Genomic DNA, 22,081 nt, shown 5'->3' with positions numbered 1-22,081 from the left:
TATTCGGCCACATCTTATGTACTTTACTTGGAGCGTCTGTGTGCTTTTGTTTTTGTTTTTGTTTGAATAAATGCTTGTGTGGGAGAGAGACACGCTCCGCTGGTTCATATGAACACATGTGTTCTTCGCTTTATCTTTTAGTGTTCATGGCGAAGTTTCTTCTTCGTTAAATTGTTATATGGTTGGAATTGGAAAATGCTACATGTAGTAATTCTAAAATGTCTTGGATAATTTGATACTTGGCAATTGTTGTGCTCATGTCTAAGCTCTTGCATCATATACTTTGCACCCATTAATGAAGAAACACTTAGAGCTTGCTAAATTGGTTTGCATATTTGGTTTCTCTAGAGTCTAGATAATATCTAGTATTGAGTTTTGAACAACAAGGAAGACGGTGTAGAGTCTTATAATGTTTACAATTTGTCTTTTATGTGAGTTTTGCTGCACCGGTTCATCCTTGTGTTTGTTTCAAATAACCTTGCTAGCCTAAGCCTTGTATCGAGAGGGAATACTTCTCATGCATCCAAAATCCTTGAGCCAACTACTATGCCATTTGTGTCCACCATACCTACCTACTACATGGTATTTCTCCGCCATTCCAAAGTAAATTGCTTGAGTGCTACCTTTAAATAATTCAAAATTTATCACCTCTGATTTGTGTCAATGTTTTATAGCTCATGAGGAAGTATGTGGTGTTTTATCTTTCGATCTTGTCATTTACTTCGACGAGACTTTCACAATGGACTAGTGGCACATCCGCTTATCCAATAATTTTGCAAAAAGAGCTGGCAATGGGGTTCCCGGCCCGATTAATTAACTTGCATTAATAATTCTCTTCACATGTTTTGCTCTGATTCATCAGTAAGCAACTTAATTTTGCAAATAAACACTCCTTCATGGTATGTGATTGTTGGAAGGCACCCGAGGATTCGGTTAGCCATGGCTTGTGTAAGCAAAAGGTTGGGAGGAGTGTCATCCATAAATAAAGAAAAACTAAACTAAAGTACATGTGTAAACAAAAGAGAAGAGGGATGATCTACCTTGCTGGTAGAGATAACGTCCTTCATGGGAGCCGCTCTTGAAAGTCTGGTTGATGAGGTAGTTAGAGTGCCCACTACCATTCGTTGACAACAACAAACACCTCTCAAAATTTTACTTTTATGCTCTCTTTATGTTTTCAAAATAAAAGCTCTAGCACAAATATAGCAATCGATGCTTTCCTCTTTGAAGGACCATTCTTTTTACTTTTATGATGAGTCAGTTCACCTATTTCTCTCCACCTCAAGAAGCAAACACTTGTGTGAACTGTGCATTGATTCCTACATACTTGCATATTGTACTTGTTATATTACTCTATGTTGACAATTATCCATGAGATATACATGTTACAAGTTGAAAGCAACCGCTGAAACTTAATCTTCTTTTGTGTTGCTTCAATGCCTTTACTTTGATTTATTGCTTTATGAGTTAACTCTTATGCAAGACTTATTAATACTTGTCTTGAAGTACTATTCATGAAAAGTCATTGCTTTATGATTCACTTGTTTACTCATGTCATTACCATTGTTTTGATCGCTGCATCCACTACATATGTTTACAAATAATATGATCAAGGTTATGATGGCATATCACTTCAGAAATTATCTTTGTTATCGTTTTACCTGCTCGGGACGAGCAGAACTAAGCTAGGGGATGCTTGATACGTCTCCGACGTATCGATAATTTCTTATGTTCTATGCCATATTATTGATGATACCTACATGTTTTATGCACACTTTATGTCATATTCGTGCATTTTCTGGAACTAACCTATTAACAAGATGCCGAAGTGCCGAGTTCTTGTTTTCTGCTGTTTTTGGTTTCGAAATCCTAGTAACGAAATATTCTCGGAATCGGACGAAATCAAGACCCGGGTTCCTATTTTCACCGGAAGCATCCAGAACACCCGAGAGCGCGCGGAGGGGGCCCGTGGGCCCCGGATGATAGGGTGGCGCGGCCCGGGCCCTGGCCGCGCCGGCCTATGGTGTGGCCACCCCTTCGACCCTCTGCGCCGCCTCTTCGCCTATATAAAGCCTCCGTCGCGAAACCCACGATGCGAAGAACCACGATACGGAAAACCTTCCGGAGCCGCCGCCATCGCGAAGCCAAGATGCGGGGGACGGGAGTCTCCGTTCCGGCACCTGCCGGGAGCGGGGAAGTGCCCCGGAAGGCTTCTCCATCGACACCGCTGCCATCTCCACCGCCATCTTCATCACCGTTCTTGCTCCCATGAGGAGGGAGTAGTTCTCCATCGAGGCTCGGGGCTGTACCGGTAGCTATGTGGTTCATCTCTCTCCTATGTGCTTCAATACAATAATCTCATGAGCTGCCTTACATGATTGAGATTCATATGATGATGCTTGTAATCTAGATGTCACTATGCTAGTCAAGTGAGTTTTACTTATGTGATCTCCAGGAGACTCCTTGTCCCACGTGTGTAAAGGTGACGAGTGTGTGCACCGTGTGGGTCTCTTAGGCTATATTTCACAGAATACTTACTCACTTGTTATGAATGGCGTAGTGAAGTGCTTATTTATATCTCTTTATGATTGCAATGTGTTTTGTATCACAATTTATCTATATGCTACTCTAGTGATGTGTTATTAAAGTAGTTTTATTCCTCCTGCACGGTGTAATGGTGACAGTGTGTGCATCCGTGTTAGTACTTGGCGTATGCTATGATCATGATCTCTTGTAGATTGTGAAGTTAACTATTGCTATGATAGTATTGATATGATCTATTCCTTCTACGTGGCGTGAAGGTGACGAGTGTGCATGCTATGTTAGTACTTGGTTTAGTCGTGTTGATCTTTCTTGCACTCTAAGGTTATTTAAATATGAACATTGAATTGTGGAGCTTGTTAACTCCGGCATTGAGGGTTCGTGTAATCCTACGCAATGTGTTCATCATCCAACAAGAGTGTAGAGTATGCATTTATCTATTCTGTTATGTGACCAATGTTGAGAGTGTCCACTAGTGAAAGTCTAATCCCTAGGCCTTGTTCCTAAATACTGCTATCGCTGCTTGTTCTATGTTTCTTGCGTTACTACTGCTGCGTTACTACTGCTGCGTTACTACTGCTTGTTTACTTGTCTTGGGCAAAGCACTTTTACGGGTGCCGTTGCTACTACTTATTCATACCTCCTGTATTTCACTATCTCTTCGCCGAACTAGTGCACCTATTAGGTGTGTTGGGGACACAAGAGACTTCTTGCTTTGTGGTTGCAGGGTTGCATGAGAGGGATATCTTTGACCTCTTCCTCCATGAGTTCGATAAACCTTGGGTGATCCACTTAAGGGAAACTTGCTGCTGTTCTACAAACCTCTGCTCTTGGAGGCCCAACACTGTCTACAAGAATAGAAGCTCCCGTAGACATCAGTCGCCTTGCCCCTTCCTTTCTCATTTCAGTCCTCGCCTTTTTCATCTTCCGTAGGGGCCTTTAGTCTTTTGATTAGAGTAGAGGTCGCGAGAGAGCAGAGCGTACCGCCCTGCCATAGTCGCGAGGATCTTAATAGTCGGTCGCGACTGTTGTCATAGTCAACGACGGTTGAAACTTCCAGGAAAAAACTTCGAATTGGGAGGGCGATCCGAGAACCAGCTGTTGAAGAAGGAGCCGCCGATACAGGGGTAGCGGGTGAAGTAGCCCCCTGTACCTCTCCCGCCTTGGCCGGCGGCGTGGCGGTAGACGGCGAAGCAGTCTGTGACGACGAGGAAGCCGGCGAAGCCGCAGGCTCGGAAGACCTAACCGCCATAGGAGACGGGGTCCTCGGAATCCGCTGCTCACGGTCCCGCATCTCCTCCACCACTGCGACACTCGGACGTGGCATATGCGGAGCAGGCTCGGGCAACACCTCCACCCCGCCTCCCTACGTGTCGCCCTCCGAGGCCGCCTGCCTCGGCGAAGACAACGCCGTGGTGACCTGCTGCACCGGTAGCGCGGGGTCACCAATAGGCTGCAGCGGCGACGCCGTGGCCGGCTGCGGCACAGCCTGGTGGGTCAGTGAGGTCATCCTCTCCACGTCCGACCCCGGCGTGCGCAGCGCTGTGTCACCAACGGGCTGCAGCGGCGATGCCGTGGCCAGCTGCAACACAGCCTGGTGGGTAAGCGAAGTCGGTTGCGCATGCAGCGAGGACGCAGCGGCCCGCTGCACCACCGACGTCGGCGGCACCACTGAATCCGTCTGAGGCGAAGTAGGAGACGGAGTCAGTGGCTGCTGCACCCGTGGTGGAACGGAGACCGGACGAGTACGACCCTGCATAAAGATCTGAACTCTGGAGGGTGAGGGCTCCCGTGGAGCTACAGGTGGTGAGGCGACCAGGTGTGGCGACTCGGCTCTAGCACGAGCCACAATCTGCCGCCCTCTATCCGTCATTGGCGAGTGGTTGAACGTGGTCAACGCCACCTGCGTAGACTGCACCGCCGATATGCCAGAATGCGACGGAGGATGTCCATCAACATCCATACCAGCAGCCTCAGGTGCCGCATCAGCAGGTGCCTCATCAGGCCTGTCCTCCTCTGAACCATGCGGACCATCATCATGCCCTCCCTCCTTCCAGAAAAAAGGTCGAAACCAAGGGTCTGGCTGGAACCCCACCGCCTGACGAGTGAAACGAAAACGATAACCACTAAGCTGTAAAAGTGCAACCACCTCCAGGCAACCATTATTCTTCTCCAGAACTGAAGGGTCATGCATAGCCACAAGAACACGAATAATCCCCTGACTCCGAAGTGAGAACAAATCAACATCTAGAGTGGTGCCAATAAGAGAACCCACTACCCAGATACCTAGAAAGTGTCGAACAGAGTCCGGTACTCCACTGACGTGCACCCAAACCGGCTCCATAACGAAAAGAGGCTGAACATCCTGATGCACCCATGAAGAAACTAGAATCTGAGCATTAACCTTGGGTACAATCATCTGCATACCATCAATCCGGGACAAGTCATCAGCTGTAGGAATACCAATAAGAAAAGCAATAGCCCCATGGAGCACCGCCTCCCATCTCCACGCTGGGTTCCCTGGACACATGCGGGTCATCAGACTCTGAACATCAGCTGCAAAGACAACCGCTTCCCCTGACACCTGCACTAAAGCTGTGGGCGCTCCAGAAGAGATCAACTGTGGCTTATACACTGAGTCTGGAATCTGAAGATCAAGTGTGGCATCATTAACGCAACCAACAAAGTAGCTCGAAGGTCTAGGCAGCTTCAGAATAGGACACCTAATTGTGGGATGTGCCTCTGAATCACATATCCGACAATAATGAATAGCCTTACAATCTTTAGTTGCATGAGTATTAACAGCACATTTCCAACACCTTCCCGCCTTCTTCTGCTTCGCCACTGGTGTAACAACATCAAGAACAGGAACCATAGGCTGCACAGGGACCAGAGGAGCATCAGAATTCACCATCGGAGCTGGCACCAGCTGTCCAAGGGGCGGTACAGCCTGCACCAAGGGTGGCGGCTGCTGTCCTCCCTGAGGCGCCGGCTGCCCCTGAGGCACAGCATTCTTCTTCTTCCGCCTCTTCTTCACCTGTCCAGGTTGCGGCAGAGGCTGCTGGTGTACTGGTTGCTGCATGGGAGGCTGAAGCATACCCTGCTGGTTAGGCACAGGATACTGAAACGGACCTTGAAAGTGCTGGTACTGCTGAGGCGGTGTGAACTGCACCGGCGGCTGAGGCACCGGCGGTCGAAAAGGCGGGCGATACCCCGCGGAAGGTCCCATGTACGGAGCAGGCTGCCTCGGTGCAGGTGTGGGTTGCGGCATGGGCACACCCGCCGGCCACCCCTGGAAGCCAGGGGGTCCCATGTAGGGACTCGGAGAGGCCGCTGACGACGCCCCAGGTGCCGATGTCGCGGGCGCGGGCGCAGCCACTGCCGCAGGTGCCCCGGGAGGCGCCGGAGGCCTCGCAGCCCCGACCATCCCCGCACACGAGGGGGAACCGGCGACCACCTCCACGAACGTCCGCCGCTGCACAGAGCACGCAGGCGACGACGTCCAGACGGAGGCCGCGGAGCACGGAGACGAAGTGCACGAAGTCGACGAAGACGAGGCGGCGGCTGCGAGGCAGGAAGAAGAGCGGAGCAACGGCGACGATGACGAGACGAGCGCTGCGGAAGACGAAGACGACGCAGCGAGCGAAGGCGACGATGACGAAGAGGTGGTTGCGGCGTGCGTCTGGATGCGTCTGGCGGCGGCGCGATGAGAGGAACGAGAGGCGTCGATCACGGAACGTGATTGCATGTGCCCCTCGTTGCCTCTACGCTGCACCTCCATCACAGCCCACCCAAAGCCGGCCCACCCAGCATGCGGCCCACCAAGGCAGGAAGCGGGCGCCATCGAAGGCGATTTGAAACGCGGCTGAATCGGCGGCACGATCGACGCCTCAATCTCCGGTGGCAGCGCGGCCGCCTCCGAGCTCACCACCGCCACCCCACACCGCAGCGTTGTCGACACCCGGCCGAGCGGAGGAGCGCACCTGATCGAAGGAGCCAACAGCTCCTTCCCTCTCTAATTAAGGGTGGTCTTTATTTTTTCTAGAAGTTGATCCATTGATTTTTCGGTAATGCGTTGATCCATTGATTCCATTTGTTGACTCCCTATTATCACGCACACGTACATATGAACTCGTTTCCGCAAAATATATGATATTGTCAATGTTTGTATTTTGTTATAACGGTGCAGAAGCTTAAGGCTTTACTGACAAATTTGTTAATTTTCTGATATTTTGAATCAAAGCGTGTGCATTTTATTTTGTTATACATTTTTTTACTTCGTCAACTAATGGCCTTTTTTTGCGAATAAAACTTGTATTACTCAAATATCAGATATTACATCTCTTTGACATATGCTCGACAAACCCTCTACATACATACGCAAATAAGTAGTGCTTCCTCCGATTCATAATAAGTTTCATGATTTTACTTTAAATAAAGGAACCTTAAACTTTATTAACGGTAGCTGGGAGTGTGATTTGGGGAACGTGGGGAGATCCTTTCTGAAAAAACAACAGATCTGTACTTCTAGCCAGGCCGCGCTATTTTTTGGGCCCAGCCCGAAAGAGCTTTTGGGCTGTAAATGAAGCCTGTGGCCGGTCTGTCAAATGCCAGGTCTCCTCGTCTTCCTCCATTCCACACTCCACTCTGACACTTGCTCCGCAGCGCATACACCGCCGCTCTCGCCTACCGGCTGCTCGATTGCCATGGAGATGGCGGCGATGGGGAAGCAGCAGCGGGAGGAGGTGCTACTCTACGCCGCCTCCGAAGGCAACCTCCGCCTCCTCAAGAGTAACTCCGCCGCTTCCTTATCCTCCTCCTAGGGTTTGTTAATAGCTTGATTAGTACTTGACTTGACTCCCAATTTTTCCTCGCATTGCGTGCGTACTGTGAAGAGATGGCGCGGGGCCTCGACTCGGGGGGACAGGGCGAGGCCTCCGTCCTGGCGGCGGTGGCGGATGGCGAAGGGAACCGCGCGCTGCACCTGGCAGCCAGGGCGGGGCGGGTGGAGGTCTGCAGGTACATCGTCGAGGACCTCCGCCTCGATGTCGATCAACCCAACTTCAAAGGTTTCGTCCTCGTCCCTAGTTCCGTTGTTCCCATCGCGTCAATTTTGCAGCTCTTCAACTTTTACTTCGTTATTATCTGTGTTGGTGACTAGTCAGCAGTCACTACCATGTGAAATTTGTAGCTTAGGCTTCAAATTTAATACGTATTACATGTTGGTGTGCATTTACAATTAAGTTATAAATCAAATATATGCAATACAGCCATGAGACAGGCCTAGAAAGTCCATGCACCACATCACAGATATTGATCTTTATCCAGGCATGTTATATGGGCAAATCGATATTTGTGGAATGTATCTAAAGTGTCTCTTCTATCAGTAATAGTGGAATCTTGGCACCTCTTCAATTGTCAACAGCTACGTAGGTCAACAGTAAACATATGTCAGATGGAAAGGCACTTGATGCTTCATTAGGGAATTGTTAACACATTTGGTTCTTTTGTCTATAGCTGACCAGATGCCTTGTCTATGAATGTATTTTTTCGGTAGAGGGCTGGAATGATGTAAGTTTTGTGACCTGGTGATTCTTTTTTTTGGGCTGTTGCAGGCGAGACGCCACTGTTTGCTTCTGCCTATTGTGGGGGAGCTGCTGCTGCAAGATATCTTATTGATCATGGTGCTGATCCATTAGCTGGTAAACTGTGGTCACCTCTCCATTGTGCTGCAGCGAAAGGTTTCTCTCTTTCTCAAGAAGTATATTTGGAATTGATACATTCATCACATATTTTAGGGCATGCATTGTCACTTCAATCTTTTTTGTTAGAAGCCAACATCGATTAATAGCACCATTTGAAAGATTGGAATCAGAAATGCTTGCTGGTGTCAAGTCTAATCCTATGTTTGGATGGAAGGAATGCGGAAAAAAAAAGATCCTATGTTTAAATGGTGGAAATGAGAAAGGAAAAGGACTTTGATTTGGCTAAGGATATGAGAGGTTCATATCCCCATGGTTTGAACCCAAAGGGGAAGGCGGAGTTATGAGGTGGACATCGGAATGGAAAGCCAAAATTACTAGAATACCCTTGCTGCACACATGCATTATATGGTAAACTGAGCTGCCCCATTCCCTAATAAAAAAATTCCCATCGATTGAGAAAAAAAGAGCAACTAGGACTTGCCCTTTGTGGCATTTTTTTATGAAGAGACACTTTAGATACATTCTAGAAATTCGCTCCTGATGGGATTTGAGCTCTGTTTGTTGGGTGAGTCACTGCTACCTCAACCACTAGGCCTCTGCCCGGTCCTCTTGATTGAGGAAATAGACACCCAAATGTATTCCTTAATTGATTGTTTCCTTTCAATGTGATATTAGTTTGCTTTCGATAAGACCAGTCTTCCTTTTGTTAAGATTTGGTTGCTACACTCTCTCTGTTTGGGTCCAAGACTGCAAACTTTGCTCTTGTCCATGACTGCAAACTTTGCTCTTGGTGACAGACTGACAGTTAACTACCATGACACCTCTCTTGGTAAACACGATGTTTGATGCTTCTATTTCAGCATCCTTGCCATATGATTCTATGTGATGCCTTTGGGTGATGGAAGAAGAAACATTCTCAAGTTTCTGCAGAACAAATTTTGAAGTTTGGAACTAAATGCTCGATTTCCATTTGTTTTCTTGTTCAAGGTGTTGATTATAATCTTATAAGTTTAAAACTTGATGATTTTTTCCACCGAGGAGGCTTAGATACAGAAGTAGTGAAAAAAAAACAGTCCAGTGCGACCAGTTTTGTGAACTTTGCCCTTGATGAGATCAGTGGTAACCAAAGGTTATCCATGATTGGTAAACTGAAGCCTTGTCTCGAGTTCATTTTCAATGCAGATCTATCGTCAAAGACAGCTATTGCTACATGTCACATTTTATTAACTTTCTTTTCCAGGAAATTGTGAAATAGTAAAACTGCTGCTTTCAAGAGGAATCGACGTGGATTTATATTCCATACGTGGGACGCCATTGCATGCAGCAGCTCTTTCTAAGCAAGATTGCACGATGAAAATTTTATTGGAGCACCATGCTGATGTAAGACAACGGTTTCTTTGTTCTCTCCTTGGCTGTGTGCAAAAGAAAACTATGAAATGGAAATCCTGTGGTCAGTTGCATTTGTGGTTCATCTATATTTCTATTTGGGAGTACTATGCATGTAAGATCTTGTGGCCTTTGGTATGTGGCTCCATTTAAACCAAAGAGTTCACGTTGCACGAAATAAACACAAATCCAACATAGACAATAATTATTTATTAATCCTAGAGAGAAACTTGCTCATTTTCCTAGAAGTGTGTGTTATGTCTAATTTCTATAAATTTATTTGTTTCTCTTTCCTTCAGAAATGAAATTATAGTTAACACACTATGAACTGATTTTATTTCTGTTGGTGTATCCCAAATGAAATTATCTATTCATCTATTGGCCCTTTCTTTGACAAGTGTAAGCTATTGTTTCTTCCGTTTTCCACAGCCTAATAAGGTTTGCAGTCTTGATTATACCCCATTGAGTTGGGCCGTGCGGGCCAGCCCGACCATACCTACTGTGTCGCTAGAATGTGTGAAGCTACTCATTCAGGTCAGTATTCTTTCTTCATGTGGAGCTTTCATTAAGTGTACTCTGTGCCAGCTTCATTTTCTCCGTGTCTACATCTTTTTATATTTTGTGGCTGAAATTTCAAGCATTAACTCAAATGATCAAATAGTTGTTCATTTACACAGGCAGGCGCTGATGTGAATTTTGTTGACTCCAGTGGCCTTACTAGCCTGATGTTGACAGTGCAGTTTGGCTTACCTGACACCTTGACGTGTTTACTAGATGCTGGTGCTAACCCAAATATTCCAGATGAAGTGAGTTATACTGTTATCCTCTTTTGCTGTTATCACTTACGAATTGCCATGATCTACTTCATGCATACACTCTGTTGGTAGATAGTTGAACATTGTTTTTCTAAGGGTCACGTTAGGTTGTAGACTCTTGACACATTAGATAGTCTGGTTGTCCACACTTCTTCTGACCAAGTGTACCCATGTTGCCAGGAATAGACTTGGATGAGGAGCAAACGCATTACTTTATCAAATACATATCATACCTACCTGTTTAGCGTATATTCTCGTCCAGCCTGTAGGTTATGTCCCCAATTATCAGTACAGATCTTCTGCTACTGCAGTTCTTTCAGGTGTCATTTTCAATTTCTTTTTCCCCCCTTTTTTCCCTTTTTGTAAGTGGAATCCTTACTCTTCAGTTGGTAGAATCAGCGTATCTACCAGGTCTAGGGCGGAGATTGTAGGGGAAGGAAGGGGTGGTGTGCGAGCGGAGGCGAGGGCGCCGGCGGCAGGGCGCCGTCGTGCGGCTTGGGAGAGGCGGCGGCGCAAGGCTGAGGCGGTGGCTAGGGTTTGGAACTCCGACTCCTTGAGGAGTCGGCAACAAAAGATGTTTATTGCTTGATTGATCTTGTCGATTACAACTCGTATTTATAATAGAAATCTGCGAAACCCTAATCTGCTAATTGGGCTAAGCCCCTAACTAAGCCTGGCCGGCCGGGCCAGTGGGCCCCCTCCGGCGGTAGACCAGCTCGGTCATAACATCTCTCCCCGCCTGCGCAAACAGCTCGTCCTCGAGCTGGTAGTCTGGATAATGCTGCTGGAACGCCTCACGTGGTTCCCAAGTCGCCTCCTCAGCTGGAAGGCCCTCCCACTGCACCAACAAGTGCCAAATATCACGACGTAGCTGGGCGCGCAGCACCTTGGCTGGGCTGGGAAGCAGATGACCCTCTGCCGTCGGAGGAAGTGGTGGAGTGGTGACCGGCGGCTCGCCGCGGTAGGGCTTCAGTAGCCCCACGTGGAAGACGTCGTGAATGCGTGCCCCATCAGGCAACTGAAGGCGGTACGCCAAGGTCCCAATCCGCTCCAAGATGACAAAGGGCCCCGCATAGCGTGGACCAAGCTTGCGCTTTGCCCGCGGGTCGAGGGACTGATGAGAGCGGTGTAGCAGACGCAACCACACCCAGTCACCCACCGCGTACTCCACCTCGCGGTGACGACCGTCATAGTAGTGCTTGGCGACCTGCTGAGCCTGGAGAAGACGCTGCCGCACCTTGGCGAGCATCTCGTCGCGGGTGCGGATGAGCTCGCCAGCTGCCTCCGTCCGCGCCGTCGCCGGGTCCACTGGCAGAATAGGCGGAGGTGGCCTGCCGTAGACCACCTCGAATGGCGTGGCACGCAAGGCGGAGTGGTAGGAGGTGTTGTAGCAGTACTCTGCCCATGCAAGCCAGTCCACCCAAGCGCGAGGGCGATCACCTGTAACGCAGCGCAAATACATGGCGATCACCTTATTGACCACCTCAGACTGGCCGTCCGTCTGGGGGTGGGACGCCGTGCTGAATCGGAGTTGGACCCCCGCCATGCGGAAGAGATCCCGCCACACGTGCCCCGTGAACACCGGATCCCGGTCACACACGATGGACGAAGGAAACCCGTGTAGGCGGACGATTCCGTCGAAGAAGGCGCGGGCCACCGATGAAGCCGTGTAAGGATGGCCAAGCGCGATGAAGTGGGCGTATTTGGAGAAGCGGTCAACCACCGTGAGGATGACCGACTTGCCCCCCACCTTAGGAAGGCCCTCGATGAAGTCCATGGAGATGTCGGCCCACACCTGCGATGGTACGTCGAGCGGCTGCAAAACGCCAGCTGGACGCAAAGTCTCCGTCTTGTTGCGCTGGCACGTCTCACACGAACGCACCCAATCCTGGACCAGGACCCGATCGCCAGGGACGTAGAAGTCAGCACGGAGACGGTGGAGTGTCTTTTGGACACCCTCATGACCCGCGGAATGCGCCAAGAGCAGCACCTGGTGGCGGAGGTCATTGTGGTCGGGCACGAACACGCGGCGCCCATGGAGGAGAAGACCGTCGGCAAAGCGCCAGGGGTCGTCCAGCTCGCCCGCGTCTAGCTGCTGCCGCAGGAGCTAGGCGTCCGGCGCGGTCGCGGTCGAAGAGGGCGAAGGAGGGCCCCGAGCGGATGCATAGCAGGCGCCCCTCCGCGGCGCCCTCGGCAGGATTGGCGTCGCGGCGGGACAAGGCGTCGGCCACCGTGTTGAGGCGCCCAGGACGGTACTCCACCGTGAAGTCGAAGCCGAACAGCTTGCTGATCCACTGGTGCTGTGGCACCGTCGACAGCCGCTGGTCCAAGAGGAACTTAAGACTGTAGTGGTCCGTACGTACGCGGAACGAGCGCCCCCATAGGTAGGGTCGCCAGTGGCGGACGGCCTGGACCAAGCCAATGAGTTCCTGCTCGTACGCCGCAAGCTTGAGGTGGCGTGCGGCAAACGGCCGGCTAAAGTAAGCGAGCGGCCCGTCGCCCTGGTGAAGGACGGCGCCGAACCCCGCTCCGGAGGCGTCGCAGTCAACGATGAACGGCCTTTCGAAGTCCGGCATCTGGAGGACGGGACCCGTCGTGAGGGCCCCCTTGAGGGCCTCGAAGGCAGCGGTAGCCTCGTCGTCCCAAGCGAAGGCATCGCGCCGCAGCAGGCGTGTGAGTGGCGACGTGCCCGAGGTCCATCGCCACCCCGTCGGCGGAGATGACGTGCCCGAGGTAGGCCACCGAGGTCGTCGCAAACGAGCACTTCGAGCGCTTAAGGTGAAGTCGATGCGCTCGAAGCTCGTTGAAGACGATGGCGATATGCTGCAGGTGCTCCGCCCATGATGCACTGTAGATCAAAATATCATCGAAAAAAACCAGCACAAAACGGCGTAAGTATGGGCGGAGGACGTCGTTCATCAGGGCCTGGAAGGTCGCGGGCGCGTTGGTGAGGCCGAAGGGCATCACCACGAACTCGAAGTGGCCATGATGCATCCGGAATGCCGTCTTGGCGATGTCCTCCGGGTGCATGTGCACCTGATGGTAGCCTGATCGGAGGTCGAGCTTGGTGAAGAACCGCGCCCCGTGGAGCTCGTCGAACAGCTCGTCAACTACCGGGATCGGGAACTTGTCCTTGAGTGTGAGGGCGTTGAGGGCGCGGTAGTCGATGCAGAAGCGCCACGTGCCATCCGACTTGCGCACCAAGAGCACCGGCGCGGAGAACGGGGACGTGGAGATCCTGATGATGCCCGCCGCCAGCATGAGCGCGCACTGGCGCTCTAGCTCGTCCTTCTGCAGTTGTGGGTAGCGGTATGGGCGCACCGCCACGGGCGCCGACCCTGGAAGCAGGTGGATACGGTGGTCACACGCGCGTGGGGGCGGCAGGGCCTGTGGCTCCTCGAAGATGTCGCCGTGCTGCTGCAGGAGGTGCGTCAGGAGGGGGTGCTCGGCGTCGTCGGCCCCGGAGACGAGCTGAAGCTGCGGTGCGGGGGCGGCGCCCCCGAGACCCTCCCAGCGAATGTGGCGACCCTGGCGCCAGAAGGTCATCGTCAGGGCGTCGAAGTCCCAAAGGATGGGACCGAGCGTCCGCAGAAAGTCGACGCCAAGGATGAAGTCGAAGCAGCCCAAGTCGATGCCGGCGCACGTGATGATGAAGTGCTCGTCGCCAACGGTGAGGGGTACGTCCTGGACCACCCCATGGCAGTGAAGACGGTCACCGTTGGCCACGGTCACGCGAAGGCGATCCCTGCCCGTCGGCTGTAGCGCGAGGCGGCGCATAGTGGCGGCGGGAAGAAAGTTGTGCGTGGAGCCCGTGTCCAGCAGCGCCACCAGGGTCTCGCCATGGATCGTGACCGGTAGCAGCATCGTCCGCTCGTGGCGGATGCCGGCGAGTGCGTGGAGAGAGACGACGAAGGCCGTGGCGGCCGCGGTCGGCTCGGCCGGCTCGGACGTGGTGGCCACCGTCCCGGTCGTCGGGTCGCCCTCCTCCACGTCGACGGTCTCTAGGTAGAAGAGGCGCGGGCACACGTGGCCGGGCGTGTAGTGGTCGTCGCAGTTGAAGCAGAGCCCAAGGCGGCGGCGTTCGAGCTGCTCTGCCGGGGTGAGGCGGCGGAACGTACGAGTCGCCGCGGGGGCGGCGCCTGTCGGTCCCGGTGGGGCGGGGCCGGCGGCAGCCGCGGCCGTAGGAGGAGGCCGAGGGGTGCGGGTGCCGCGGGACAGGGGTGCCTGCTGAACCGCCTGGGCACGACGCTCATAAGCGCGCGCGTAGTGCATCGCCGTCTGGAGGTCCTGCGGGGCCTGGAGCTCCACGTCCACACGGATTTGGTCAGGGAGTCCGCCAATGAAGAGCTCGGCGCGCTGCTGTCCCGTCACCCCGGGCGCATGGCAAGCGAGGGCCTGGAAGCGGTCGGCGAAGTCCTGCACCGTGGTGGTGAAGGCCAAACGCCCGAGTTCCGCCAAGCGGCTGCCGCGGATCGGGGGCCGAAGCGGAGAAGGCAGAGCTCACGGAAACGGTCCCATGGGGGCATGCCATCCTCGTCCTGCTCCAGGGAGTAGTACCACGTCTGGGCGGCGCCGCGGAGGTGGTACGAGGCGAGCCACGTCCGGTCCGAAGCAAGCGTGCGCTGTCCGCGGAAGAACTGCTCGCACTGGTTGAGCCAGTTGAGGGGGTCCTCGACGCCGTCATACGTGGCGAAATCCAGCTTGGCGTAGCGTGGGGGAGCGAGGCTGGCGGCGCCCTGGACGGGGTACTCCGCGCGACCAGCGGAGGGCTCCGTGAAGCGCGAGGACGTCAGGTCCGGGAAGGACGGTCGCGGAGGATCCCCGGCGGCCGTGTAGACGGGAGGAGGCGCCGGTGCGGCCGAGTAGACGGGCGGGGGCTCCGTCGCGGTCACCCACGCCGGGAGTCGGGAGGGCGACGACGGAAATTGCACCCGCTGGATGGGGACGCCCTGGGGCAGCGAGGCGGGGCTGGCGCTGGGACCCGGCTGCCACGACGCCCACGGCGGCGGAGGCGGTGAGGCCGAGGGCGGCACAGGCACGCCCTGGGCGGACGGAGCCGCCGGCGCAGCCGGGTAGGCGGTGAGGGGCGGCGGCAGGGAGGGCGAGGTCATCCCCTGTGTGCCGATCAAGTACAGGCGGATGCCCTGCACCGCGGTGGCGAGGTCGCGGATGGCCGTCGAGAGCTCCTGCTGCTAGAGGAGGGGAGCGGCGTCGGTGGCCTCCGCCATGGCCGGCGCGTCTCCCGTGGAGGGCAGCGGCGAACGCGGCGGCGGCGGTGGTGGCCGGCGGCGTCGCGGAGGTGGCGGCGATGGAGGCGGCGGTTTGGCTCGAAGACATGACCGTAGCCGAGGAGGCTGATACCAAATTGGTAGAATCAGCGTATCTACCAGGTCTAGGGCGGAGATTGTAGGGGAAGGAAGGGGTGGTGTGCGAGCGGAGGCGAGGGCGCTGGCGGCAGGGCGCCATCATGCGGCTTGGGCGAGCCGGCGGCGCAAGGCTGAGGCGGTGGCTAGGGTTTGGAACTATGACTCCTTGAGGAGTCGGCAACAAAAGATGTTTATTGCTTGATTGATCTTGTCGATTACAACTCGTATTTATAATAGAAATCTGCGAAACCCTAATCTGCTAATTGGGCTAAGCCCCTAACTAAGCCTGGCCGGCCGGGCCAGTGGGCCCCCTCCGGCGGTAGACCAGCCCGGTCATAACATCAGTACTTATGATGTTGAAACGTTGTAGGTTAAATCTCTTGCGTTGTAAATTGCAGAATATTTTATCAAAATGTTTGTTGTCTAGTAAACTATGCATTGTGGAAAAACTCCTGCTTCCTCATAGTCCTCTCTACAAGTAAAAAAAATCTCAAAATGCCTGTATCCGCTAAGTTTTCTCTTTTCCACTTCCATGTTTTCGTGTTAATATCACCTTCAAAACTTTATCCAATCAAGCATAGTAGTCAAACCTTTAGGTTATTACTGTTACAGTACTTGGCGTAACTTTTGTCAACATTTGAAGAAAAATGTAATGTTTGTCTTGCAAATTTAGTTTGGAAGGGTGAACGAGGCTCTCCCATCACTTGTCCTTGTATTTGATTCTCTGTGATGTCCATCTAGCCATTTGTTTAGATGTTAAGACTTTGATTCCTAGTTATTAATGATCAAAGTCTTACAAGTATATGTAGTATTTGTATTGTGTGATGATTAAATATAAAACCAACCATTTCTGTTACTCTTGCAGTTTGGTGTAACACCAATTGAATTTGCTGCTTCTAAGGGCAGAAGAGACATGGTTGAAATGTTATTCCCTTCAACTTCTCCAATTCCAACGCTGCTGGAATGGAGTATTGATGGAATCATTTCTCATGTGAAATCCTTTGGTTTGAAGCCAAGGGTATGTGTTTCCTTCTATTCTCCTATAGTTGTATTATCCTGCAGTTCTGCCTGTCATTCAGTTGTGCCTGTCATTCAGATAAGAAGTGGTTTTAACTTGAGATTGTCATAAAATTCAATGTCCAAACAAAGTATGCCATGCCAAATTTACTTTTGACCCCTCTCACCTCTGCTGTGAAAATTTCAATCTTCGGGTATTACCTATGATCAAATAGTAATGTGCTACAATCAACAAGTTATCTTGGATGCTATTGTGCAAATTTCTGCAGTTTTTTTTTTGCTCCGGACAATAGTTTTTATTATGAATTTATGGTAAGCCCTGCAAAACGTCAATAACACAATTATGTCTTGGTATGTAACTAAGTGATTAATTAGGCTATATAGGCTGAAACTTACAAATTGGCACATTTTTCATGAAAAGCTAGTTCTACATATTTGTTCTAACCACAAATATTCTGTGCTCAGGATAAATGTAAGTGTGAAAAGAGAAGAACTGGACTAAAACAGAAAGCTAAGGAGGCCTTTCAGAGAGGGGAATATTTTACAGCAGCAATTTTGTATAGTAATGTAAGTCACCGGGGCACATCTTTATTGCCTGAATGAATGACAGGTGTTTTCTATACTTCTAAACAATTGACCTCAGTCAACACTGTACTTTTGTTGAAAGCTAATAATACATCTTTTTTTGGTAAAGTGTACTACTCCATTCCGAAATGTATGACATTTTGGTTGGCTGTTTTATCCTACCAAAACGTCTTATATTTTTAACATATGTAATATGCTGTTAGATGCTCCCTCCACTCCACAATGTAAGACATTTTAGTCAAACTTTACATATGAAAATAAGATTGGCATTTACAGCACCAAATTAGTATCTTCATTCGATTTATCGTGAGACATGTTTCAATGGGATGTTTTATTTATATTTACTATAACATACATTTGTAGACAGTGTGTAATGTTGTTCATCCGATAAGTGGCATTCTATCTTAGTAATTATGACATAGCTGAGCGGTTTGTGTTCAAAGGGCTGATGTAACGCAGTACTAGTTTCTACTTTGAAATGTACCAGCTTATGCAATACAGTTGCTCGTTTCATGTGCAGTCTCTATGTCAATCAGTATAACATTATTTGAATGTTATCCTCATCGGTATATTTGTTGTCTTAGTATAGTGTTTTAGTTACTGCTATAAGTTTTGTGTGGTTGGTGTATTGTAGGCAATGGAATTTGACCCCAGTCCAGATGATTTTGCAACCATGTTGGCAAATAGGAGTCTTTGCTGGTTGCGCGCCGGGAATGGAAGAACTGCTCTCTCCGATGCTACTATGTGCAGATCGGCACGACCTCATTGGCCAAAGGCCTGTTATCGGCAGGGGGCAGCTTTTATGTTAATGAAGGTAAACAAGAACATATTGACTTTTTTTTTTCAAGCATCCATGGACACGACCATAGAATTGATCATCTGCTAGTATCTACTTATAGGAATATGAGAAAGCATGTGAGGCTTTTGCAGATGGCTTGAAGCTTGACCCTACAAATGGTGAAATTGCAAAAGCTTTAAGGTAACTGGTCTATGTTTTCATGATGTGAAGCATGGCATGCATTTCCCTACTTGTAGAAGGCAGATGATTATTTCCTCTCTTGATAGGCAATTGTATATTTTGAACTCATCAGTTCTACCAGTTTACTCATGGAAAGAGCACCTAGTCTTGACCAGCCTAGTGCATTTTTTTGTTATGATTAATCTTCTGGAATAGGAGTTATACACAAATTTCTGACAATGCTTATGTTCGAAATGTGGTCACAGGGAAGCCCGTGAGGCAGCGAAGAATGCTTGTTGACCGCAAAAGTAACCGACATCAGTCGTACCCGTAGAAATTTTAGGCTTTGTTTTGTTGCTAGCACCAGGATAATTGCGCAGCTGTCCTTTTGCCTAGTCTTAAAACTCTTGGCAGGAATATATATGCAAACGTTTTGCGCTTTTGAAGAATTCTGTGGCACTCATCATGTGTAAATATGCCTGGATGAACCCTCTAACTGTAGTATGTTAGTTTCAGTTTACCCAGTTAAAATCAAGTGTTGACAACTTTACCGTCAACAAAGCATTAAGCTTGTGAAGGTAAGGTATTGATTTTCGCTGGTTTGTCCATAAAACGGAGCTGTCGAGATGCTTTTGCTGGTGGGCATGACGTCCTTTTGGTGTTGCTGAACTTGATTCTGGATATTTTCATACCGGAATGCTGCATTTGGATAGAATCTAGAAACCGAGTTTTGGTGCTGATGTGCACAATCTGCTTAAATTGAGATTTGTTCTCGAGGAGGAGAGGCCAGCCGTCCTGGCGCTGGGATGGAGCAGTGGCGAAGCAAAGTGACGGGAGGTCGAGAAGAAAATTGAGGTCATGGGGGTTTCAGCTTAGAGTAAAATACATAGTGGGTACCTGAACTTGTCGAGCGGGTTCGATCAGGTCACTGTACACTTAGAAGAATACCAAATTAGGGTCACCGAAGATGAGGAACGTGCTCACATACGGTCACTCGATCCAGGACCTAGCGGTATTTGTTGACATGGCACACACGGGACCCACTTGCCAGGTAGTATGGCTCCAACTCGAAACCCCCCAACTAATTTCTCCTATTTCCTCTCCTTCCTCCTCTCTCTCTTGCCCAAATCCCCATCCACCCGTCCCCGTCCCTGACCAGCCGCCCTGCCACAGCTGCCTCGCCGCGGCGGCGTGCAATAGCCGCCTCCACGCTGGCAACCTCCGCGGACAACTGCTCTCAAAGGGACGTCGCCCTTCTGGGCGCCATGGCCGCCGACACCTGTGCGAGCAAGGGGAGCCCGAGCGGCGGCCTGACATGTTGCATGTTGCCTACTGAGTGCATCACGTACGGTTTCCGTAGAGGACAGCGCGATGTGCAACACATACGGTACATCATGCCCCTTTGTCCACGAGGGTTTCCATGGTAGGGACGGTGAAATATGTGCAAATCAATAAGATCATGGATGTATATTCCCCAGACAAGTGAACTAATACGTCTTCACTTGTTAATCGATCAAGCTGGAACTATCTATCTCACGCATCGTGACCTAGCCCTCTGGCGACATGGCGACTAGGGCTTTTTCGACTCCAACGCCGATTCTGATCGGGGGGAGGGATCCGTCTACAATTCCAGACTGCTGTCTCGTGAGATCTGGTGCCAAGATAGTCTGCTCCGCTCTAGATTGATCTCTTGGTGGTCTTTGTTCTTAACTAGGGTTTAGGCGAGCCGACAACCTGGTATGGCGGCGCCATCGGCGACCTCCGGCAATTGGCCGGGTGGATCAGACATCAGAGCAACACAAGGAAGAGGCCATCGATGATTTGCTCCATCGTCTTGGGATCGGTGAGGATGAATTTGATGATCTGGTATTTGAAAATTTGGAAGGGGTTTCGAAGGAGGGCGCCAAGTGGATGTCGCTCGCTAGGGTTCATACAAAAAATTATTTCGGTACTTCTACCTTCGAGCAACACATGAAAATAGCCTGGAGTCCTACAAAAGAAATTAAGTTCCATCATTTGGAGGGCAACCTATTCACTATCCGGTGCTTCTGCCTAGGAGATTTGTTTAAGGTTGAGAAAGGAGGGACCTGGTTATTTAGGCAAGCTATTGTATGTATTGAACCGTATGATGACACGATGGATACTGATTTGTTTGATCTCAACTCCTTTAGCACATGCATCTTCCTATTGGATATCGCAATGATACGCTAATAAGAAACTTGATGGAGAAGAAGGTTGGGAAGGTGGAGGAGATCCAAACAAATGTTCAAGGTGCAGGTAACTTTGTCCGGGTAAAAGTTTGTCTTGATGTTAGGAAAAATCTGGAACAATGGGTCTCGATGAGCAGAAGTGGTCAAAGGGAGATCTTCAAATTAAAGTATGAAAAGGTGCCATGTTTTTGTGGTGCCTGTGGACTCATTGGGCACTCCCGTTTAGAGTGTGGTAATGAGAACATGTGGAGGCTGACCTTTAGTGGGGCGACTGGCTGAGAGCTGACTGGGAAACTTGGCATGGTCGTGGTATGCCTGGTGCAAGGGGAAGAGGACGAGGTACCAGGGGAGGGACGTTCTCTGATGCTTTTGATGGTGGCCGTGGAGACACTGGTGGGACGTAGTGGCCATAATGGTGAAAGTTGGAGACACAATGCGCTACCCTACGTGAATGGTACTGCACTTATATATAGATCCTTCTCTAAGGGATACTGCAACTAGCCCGCTCAAGGGGAGGGACATGGATATTGATCATGAAGGAATTGGTATTTTGGGTGCTAAGAGAAACCTATTAGATGAATTCTCTGAGGACGGATCAACAGGGAATACATGAGATGGCAACTTGGCAGCAATGGAGACTTTACCACCACCAGCAGGTGCAGAAGTGGATGATGGGGATGCAACAAAACAAATAAGTCCAAGCGTACGAAGAAGGATGGAGCTGACTCCTCCTCACTAGGATCGGTGAGTTCCCGCGAGGAGCTCGTCCGGTCGCAATGAAAACCCTATCTCTGAACTGTCAGGGTTTGGGTAATGCCCCGAATGTTCGTGCGCTTTCGAATGCTCAGATGCGATGTGACCCAGAGGTGATCTTTGTAAGGGTATATTGCCCCTATGTGTGGTTTTGGTAATTAGTGACAACCCCTATGGACTAATGTTTTCATTGAGTTTATATGAAGGAATATTCCATAGGTATTACTACTTGTATTCCATGTGTTGGATTCAAATATGGATGCCATGAAGATAAAGATATACCTTGTGTATCGACATCAAGATCATCGATTTGAAGATATATATGTGATATGATCAAGAAGAAGAAATGAAGATGGAGTTCTTATGTGGAACTCAATATTAGCCATGCTCTAGCTTATGTGATAAGCAATGAATGATCAAGATCTTGAGTGCTTGATTCCAAGTGAAGAATTCAAGTTATGGCTCTAAGTCGGTGTCATGATAGTCTCATAAGTTGAGCTATGTTTGACTAAGATTTAGAGCATGCAAACAAATGAAGAATTCTATATACACCTCAAGATAGTATGATAGAGCATGAGAAGATACAAGGTTGACCAATACAAAGAGTGAAGAATAGATTCAAGTTTGGTCAACACATGAAGCATGGAGAATGTGCCACGAAAAGTCATGTGGTATGGTAAGCCGTGTCAATTATGCTTTATGAACTAACCCATCATATATGTTCCCTTGTGTTGTCTATGTGGGT

The 22,081-nt window shown here is 50.1% G+C and overlaps 2 protein-coding genes across 2 annotated transcripts; both read left to right on the top strand.

Annotated features, from left to right (window-relative positions):
• Positions 1–7,222: 7,222 nt before the first annotated feature.
• Positions 7,223–17,433, top strand: LOC124696878 (ankyrin-1-like). The gene is made up of 8 exons (XM_047229545.1): positions 7,223–7,332; positions 7,437–7,610; positions 8,157–8,282; positions 9,487–9,626; positions 10,062–10,166; positions 10,310–10,438; positions 16,679–16,831; positions 17,296–17,433. Exons 1-8 carry the CDS (start codon positions 7,248–7,250, stop codon positions 17,431–17,433), a joined length of 1,050 nt encoding a protein of 349 aa, XP_047085501.1. The 5' UTR covers positions 7,223–7,247.
• A 619-nt stretch (positions 17,434–18,052) lies between these two features.
• LOC124703740 (hsp70-Hsp90 organizing protein 1-like) lies at positions 18,053–18,907 on the top strand. The gene is made up of 3 exons (XM_047235968.1): positions 18,053–18,229; positions 18,315–18,394; positions 18,640–18,907. Exons 1-3 carry the CDS (start codon positions 18,053–18,055, stop codon positions 18,671–18,673), a joined length of 291 nt encoding a protein of 96 aa, XP_047091924.1. The 3' UTR covers positions 18,674–18,907.
• The last annotated feature ends 3,174 nt before the right edge of the window (positions 18,908–22,081 follow it).

This window comes from Lolium rigidum, chromosome 3, assembly GCF_022539505.1.
Source record: "Lolium rigidum isolate FL_2022 chromosome 3, APGP_CSIRO_Lrig_0.1, whole genome shotgun sequence".
In the NCBI taxonomy this organism is placed as follows: domain Eukaryota; kingdom Viridiplantae; phylum Streptophyta; class Magnoliopsida; order Poales; family Poaceae; genus Lolium; species Lolium rigidum.
Note: the sequence above shows the minus strand (reverse complement) of the source record. Positions and strands in the feature narration are given on the sequence as shown.

Excerpts from the sequence above, each read along its gene's own strand:
- LOC124696878 (XM_047229545.1), top strand. The coding sequence starts at position 7,248 with ATGGAGATGGCGGCGATGGGGAAGCAGCAGCGGGAGGAGGTGCTACTC. Across the intron at positions 9,627-10,061 it reads TATTGGAGCACCATGCTGAT|CCTAATAAGGTTTGCAGTCT; the intron begins GTAAGACAACGG and ends CGTTTTCCACAG. Across the intron at positions 10,167-10,309 it reads GTGTGAAGCTACTCATTCAG|GCAGGCGCTGATGTGAATTT; the intron begins GTCAGTATTCTT and ends TCATTTACACAG.
- LOC124703740 (XM_047235968.1), top strand. The coding sequence starts at position 18,053 with ATGGAATTTGACCCCAGTCCAGATGATTTTGCAACCATGTTGGCAAAT. Across the intron at positions 18,230-18,314 it reads CAGCTTTTATGTTAATGAAG|GAATATGAGAAAGCATGTGA; the intron begins GTAAACAAGAAC and ends ATCTACTTATAG. Across the intron at positions 18,395-18,639 it reads GAAATTGCAAAAGCTTTAAG|GGAAGCCCGTGAGGCAGCGA; the intron begins GTAACTGGTCTA and ends ATGTGGTCACAG.